At 41.1% G+C, this 6,694-nt stretch overlaps 1 protein-coding gene across 1 annotated transcript in view; it reads left to right on the top strand.

Annotated features, from left to right (window-relative positions):
• The first annotated feature begins 6,429 nt into the window (after nucleotides 1-6,429).
• The window catches only part of LOC111925734 (gamma-aminobutyric acid type A receptor subunit rho1), a 29,970-nt gene continuing 29,705 nt past the window's right edge, over nucleotides 6,430-6,694 (top strand). Inside the window, exon 1 of the mRNA XM_023922263.2 lies at nucleotides 6,430-6,649. Within this exon, the coding sequence (XP_023778031.1) occupies nucleotides 6,528-6,649 (122 nt within the window). The 5' untranslated portion in view covers nucleotides 6,430-6,527. The remainder of the gene's footprint in view (nucleotides 6,650-6,694) is intronic.

Genomic DNA, 6,694 nt, shown 5'->3' with positions numbered 1-6,694 from the left:
TTATAAGCTAGGGTTGTATTGTAAGATATGTACTTATTGCAAGAAAAGCAGAATGGCATGGGCTGGACAGAAGGACTAAGGACCAGAATCTAGTAAAATGGAGTGAAATTAGTCCTTGTCTACAATGTCCAGGGTATAAATTCAATCCAGTCTGAATGCCTTCAAATCTTTTAGTTCTGAACCTTCCAAGAGAACTCCCTTCAAGGGAGCAGTCCCTGCTAGTAAATGAATGCTGTGTACTGTGGGGATTAGGACATACTGGGGAGCATCAGTGGAATCCTTGACATCCGTAGTATCCCAAGTCTGCCTCGCCTAGTATATCTGCTAGTAGCAGACAAAAATCCTTTCCACCAGGCTGCACTAGGCACTGGTATGTAGTTTCAATATTTTAATTCAAGCCTGTTAAACTGCTAACAGCAAAGTATACTTCTAAAAGCGTCCTTTTAGCTCTCATTTATCTTTTACTCTTTTTTTGTATCTTTTCTGCAGTTTTAGTAGCAGAACCTCCTCGCAAAAGGTCAGGTGCCCCACAGCCAAATACACACAAAGCCGCCTAATCCAGCTAAGGCAGCTCCAGGGAATTGCAGAAGGGGCTGAAACAAAAGGACACAGCTCAGCACGCAACGCGCGTAATCTCTCAGACAGAGTACAGGCCCACAGAGAGGCACTTGCAAACTCAAATATGCCTCCACGGGCACAGAGACACATCATGTGGGGAGCAGAGACACATTTGGTGGAGAAAGCCATCCCTGGGGGAAGAGCTCAAATGAAAGGAGAGTGGTATTGAAGACGCGCCTCTTTGGGGTGTCGTGGCATTGTTACTCGTTTCGGCAGTGAGGAACAGCAGCTCAGCGCATTAGTCCCCAGGCAGTGCAATTCACTCAGGCACATTGTTTGCTGTAGCCATTCAGGTTTCTGCTCAGTGCAGGCTTGGCCTATTTCCCTTTTCTTTCATGCAGTACACAATCCATTTAGGGATTTATAGCAGCTTAGAGGCCCATGTACACTGCCTTGTCTATCTGATTTTTATTCCGTGATAAGAAGGCTTGGGGTCATGGGTTCACGGGCACTTGCTCCTCCTTGCCATTCAAGTTGCATGGAAATCCAATTATTTGTTAGTGTTTATGATTTCTTGAGGTCCATCAATGTCCTCTTCACTGTTTGGAGAAGTTCCAGGGTTTGCCACAAAAAGCATATGAAACTGCTCTGATATGGTGTTGTACGCAAGGGGTGCAAGAGACACCAGAGAGGAGCAGGTGCATAAAAACAAATGTGATAACAAAGTGCAAAGGCTATTTGTGGTGAAAACCTTGGCCAGTGTAAAGTGACGTGATTCCCAGCCTGGTGCACGCTTATGCCAAATCATATAATGATCTTTAACACTGAAAACTAAAATCTTCCTGTTTGGACATTTTCTCTGCCCTACTCTGGCCAGTAGCCCCCGACCTCTGCTCTCCACAATCACAGCACATCTAGCTGCAGCCTGGAAAAGGGTGTATTTGCCTCTTGTGCCTGCAGAGGAAATACTGCCTTTCTGTGTGGGCTTCTTTAGTATTAACCATTCCAGTGTGAATACATATCTTCACACTTCTCTCATCCTCTCAGCTTCCTGGGGAGTTTGATTTCAAGTCATACAAAGAGCAGAGCTATGAGAGCTAGCAATGCTAGGAATAGTCACCAGCTCTGCTGACACCACCATAGTGAAACTCAGTGGAAACTTATCCCTAGGTTGATCAAATTCTATTCCTCATCTGTATTAACATTACATTGGATATGTAATCCAACAAATATGAGGGGTCCAGCTGACATATTTCATCTTACATGGAGTGATCATGGGTCTCCTGTGAATGTCCCAAAAAATGGAAGTATACTTCTTAAAAAGGACACAAGTAATGGATGCAGAAACCCCACTAGCTTCATATTAAGCCAGGTTTTCAAAGTCTCTGACGCAGACCATGATAGAAGACACTAAAGAATTAAAAAACTATTCTCTGACCATTGTGTCCTGGAGCACAGAGTACTGTTTCTGAAAGAAACAGAGCTGCAGACAGGAAATAACTTTCCAGAAGTCAAGCAGCACCCAATCTGTTTCAAAAGAACTCTTATGCTCCTCCAGCTCCCACAAACATAAATCACAACAGAGATACAGTGACACAATTGTCCATGCTTGTATCAATAGCTTTTAAAGACAGACACCTGCTGGGAAGAGGTTAGAACATCTAAATGCTCTTTTATGTGTGTCTGCCATAGCTTGACTATAGCTACAAGAGTATTTACACAGTGTGTTGTGTATTGCTGCACTTTTTCAAGCTTTGGGTAGTTAGTTAAACAAGAGAAGGCTGGGTGGTGATTTGACTGAAGTTATTATTGTGTCAGACATTTTCACTGCATTGCGCCTTGCCCTGAAGGCACTTAAAGTACTCCTGGGTTCCTGTAGTGTCTGGTGGATTGTATGACTGTTCTCCAGGCTGGATTTCTGCTCCTGACAAATTCAGTATCTCAGCTATTATTGACTCAAAGGCAAAAAAATGTCTCAACTTATTCTTCTGATGATGTTCTCATTTTGGAGATGGATAGGTTATAAATAGAACTGGATAAAAATTTTACTCTTCTGGAATCAAATGGAAGAAGCATATATTTAACAAATCATAATAATTTGGTTGAGCCAAATTGAATGAAAAGTTTATTTTTGTGACATTTCTTATCATGCTTTGTTAATGAAAATCCAGGAAATCTTAAAATCCTGAACAGTCTGGGAAACCTGCATTTCTATGCCTCAGTAACTAAGTAAAAGCCCAAGACCCTGTTGAACTCCTCTGAGGAATATAGTGATCAAAGTGATAAAATCCTCAAGCCAGGAAAGCATCAGCAGCTGCCAGGAGCTAGGTGGGCACTGAGTTGAGCAGGAGATGGGTGGCATTCCTGAGGGGAGATCAAGCTGCAGTGAGGGCAGCTGCTGGGGACTGCTCTTGAACACAACTTCAAACCTTATTCATTGCTATTTACTCCAGAACTCTGTTTTCTTTTACCTTTCCTGTTCAAGATCATTTGTTTCATCTGTCTGAGATGCTTTTATATTTTTCTTGTGGATTATCAATTATATTCAGCTCCTGCTCTAACCCAAATAAGCCTGGTGTCTGGCTTCAAGGACAAAAGCATTCCAAGAAAGAAGGCTTCTGCTATAAAAAGGAAATAGCTGCTCTTTCCTACTGTAAAACTCAACATTTCTCAGTTGACTTCATGGCTACAGTCCATCCCCACTTCTTGGTCTATTCCTGGATCAGCTGCTGGCTGGTTTTGAGGGATTTGATGCAACCATTTCACATTTGAATGGCTGTCTCCTATCCATAGAACTGGTGTTGAAGATAGGAAAGGCAACAGTATTGTAGCTTTTCCATTTTAAAATTTGCTCTGAGATCTGGTGAGATCACATGCGGGTGGAAAGTTAGTACCTGTGCTATACTAGTTGGGTATCTGGCAAGCATAGCATATGTTAAATTTTATATTTGTGAACACTCATTTGATGGGTCAACAAGAAAAAAAGAATGTTAAGGGATTACCAAATCAAATAAAACTAAATAATAAATCAAAATGCAAATATTTTGACATGTATCTCCAGGATCTTCCCACCCAATCCAACTGCTGATAAGATAAATAGAAAAGTCATTTGAGGAGACAGCCGTCAGCTCACAGCTAGCCCACAAAATGTAGAAACAGATGAACTTGTTAAAAATACTGTTCACTGCAAATTATTAATTCTTTTTATATTTGGTATCTGGGGGTTTAACTTTCTGAATGAAAATAGTGCTATGTAGTTAATCTCTAGATATTCTTATGGAGAAAGCAAGCAAAATTAATTGTCCATCTGCTCAAGATCAAGATTAAGCAAAACTGGAGAACAAACTTTTTAAAAGTTGTTCTGTTCAATTTTTCAGTTTTATTTTTCATATACAAGGCACCTGGCCATCTCTCTTCTTGTTCCTGGGTGTTTGAATTTTTACATTTTCTCTAGTTCTGATATGGAAAGTTTCCACCATTTTTCCGCTGGGAAAACCAGAAAGAAAGAAAGAGTGCTGGAGGTGACCTTGGGAAGTAATGTAGCCTAACCTTTGGTCCTAAGACAAGATCCACTGTACTTGTCTTAATTGTTTCTAATGATGGCTATCACAAACTTTTTCCATGTAATCTGCTGCAATGCTTCTCTGTCCCTATTGTCAGAAAATATTCCTAGTATCTAATCTAGTATCTAACCTAATTTGTATTTCATTATCCCTTTACTAATCTCTCAGCTACCTTTTTGTTCTGTATCTCGTGGCCATTTGGAGCAGAGTATTTCTCTGTTTGAAGTGACTTTACATACCTTGGGACATAGTGTAGCCATTCCTACCCTTTCCAGCTCTCCCTTTGGGTAGGTTGGTAGCTCTCCCAGGTAGGTTACACCATGCAGCCTAGGAGGGAGGCATGAATGGCTGGTCTCCAGATGCAGCAAGATAAACTGAGCTAAAGCTTGCAATGTTTTGCATCAGTCCTACAGACATTTCAGCAAGACAGTACTTCTGTGTCTTGGTTATGAGAGTGCTGTGTGAGATGGTGTTGAAAGTTTATCTAAATCTACTTCTTCTCCCCTAGCTGTGAAACCTGTTGGCCTGTCAGGGAAAAATGTTTCTTCCACATGTTTATTCTTCAGGAGCCCACGTCTATTTTTCATCTAGACATTTTCTTTAAGGAAATTAGAAGTTGTCTGATGATTTGTTCCAGGATTTTTCTATGAATTGCTCATATTTGAACTTTCCTATGAACAACAATCCAATAAAAGGGAAATTTAACACATTTTTTGGCCTTCTTGATATATTCCTTTGGCAAATTCTGTCTGTTAGTGAGAAGGTAATTGTTTCCCTCCTCTCATGTGCAACAAGGCACCTCCAGCTGTTTTAGGGCAGCAAAGTGAATTCATAGCTATCCATTGCTTGTCAATCCCCATTGCTCCTCTGGTGCATAAGGGACTAGTATTTTTAAAATATGTATAAATCAAAATATATTTACATAGGTTATTGAGACTGAGAAGAGTATATCTAATGTCCCCACAGGTAAAAATAACAATTATTAAGGTGCTTTTTATTGTCCTTGAGAAGGATATATGAATCAGTGTAAATGGAATGCAGGTGATTTTCAAAGTTAAGCAGGTATAACTTCTTTGAATTTCAGCATTGATCAATCATCACAACAAACTGCTGTGTGACTGCCCATCTCTTGAAACCTGTGTGAATTTGTGTAGGAAATGTTTTACCCCTGCAAGTCATGAAGCTGAATTTTTGTTGATTGAAAGAAATGTTAGTGCCTTCCAGTGTGTCATTCCCGTGGATCCCAAGGCAGTGTAAATGCTCACCAAAATCACTAAAGCCACAGCAGCCAGAGATCTGCTCCACCAGGGTTTGTAGAAAGAGATGGGTGACCTGACAAACTGCTTTGAAAAAGAAATCCATGGGTAACAGGCAGAGGAAGAAGAGGCTTGTCAGCAAAGGGGCAGTACAAGGCTGGTGGTGTCAGCAGGGCACAGGAGAGCTCTCCATGAGAAGGCACAAGTAGGAACCAGAGCTGTGAGGCCTTGGGGGAAGGCACAGAGGAGAAGGAGGGTAAACACGGAGCTGTGGGTTGTGCAGGGAGGGTGTGAGCTCCAAACTGACAGGCAGTGTGGCTGGCTCCACCAGTCCTATTTCTGCCCACGCTGTTTTATTTTCTTTACCACAAATGAGGATCTTGGCAGCCACATGAGACCTTACACACCAGGCCCCCAAGTTTTCCTGCAGCTCTGGTGGCTGGTTGCTGCTTGATTTTGGCAGGATGTCTCCAAACATCCCTGAGCAGAGGGCAGAACCTTGTCCTTGTCCTCCCCCATTCCTCTGAACACTGGATACTTCCCAGACACGGTGCTCAGCAGAGCACAGGTTGTGAAAGCACCGACCACTCTGGCCACAGCACCACTGTATGCTAAAGTAATGCTGAAGAATATACAGGATCAAATGCTGCTTGTAGAGCTAAATAAAAATTTTTTTTTCTGGAAACTAGTATATGTTTATTAATACTTTTCCACTTATTGCAATCCTTGTAGCAAACATTACTGCTACACAGATAAGTTTGGTGATTAAAGAATTGCCAATGACAGCTCCCTGCACTACTTCACTTCAAGGCAGAAATGTATGTATATATGCCACAGGTATCTGAATAGGGTTCAATTTAAACCAATTAATAAAATAGCCTGTTTGGACTAAAAATAATTGTTGTCTTAGAATACGTGAATTCGACACTGCTAGAAAATCCCTGCCATCTGACGTAGAAGGATTTATAGGTTTAGTGGAAATTGCTTTCCCCACTGTCCAGATTAAATACTGCAGGATGATTTTTTGTATGAGTAAACATCCTTCCAATAACGATCAGACCGATAATGTCTTAAAAAGAGAAACAGGATCTACATTTAGGTTTTCTTTTTCTTGTATGGACTATTTCTGGATACAAGACCTTCAGGTAACATGTTGACTGTCCATAAAATGCGTTTTAGCATCTTCCTCCTGCTGTGGGGATGGATTTTATCCACTGAATGCAGAACCCACCGACAAGGAAAAGAAATACATGAGGTATACAAAAAAGGCAGGTGAGTCCCATTTTTTTACATTCAAGTAGCTACATTTTGGATAAA

This window comes from Cyanistes caeruleus, chromosome 2, assembly GCF_971803275.1.
Source record: "Cyanistes caeruleus chromosome 2, bCyaCae1.hap1.1, whole genome shotgun sequence".
Classification (NCBI taxonomy): Eukaryota; Metazoa; Chordata; class Aves; order Passeriformes; family Paridae; genus Cyanistes; species Cyanistes caeruleus.
Note: the sequence above shows the minus strand (reverse complement) of the source record. Positions and strands in the feature narration are given on the sequence as shown.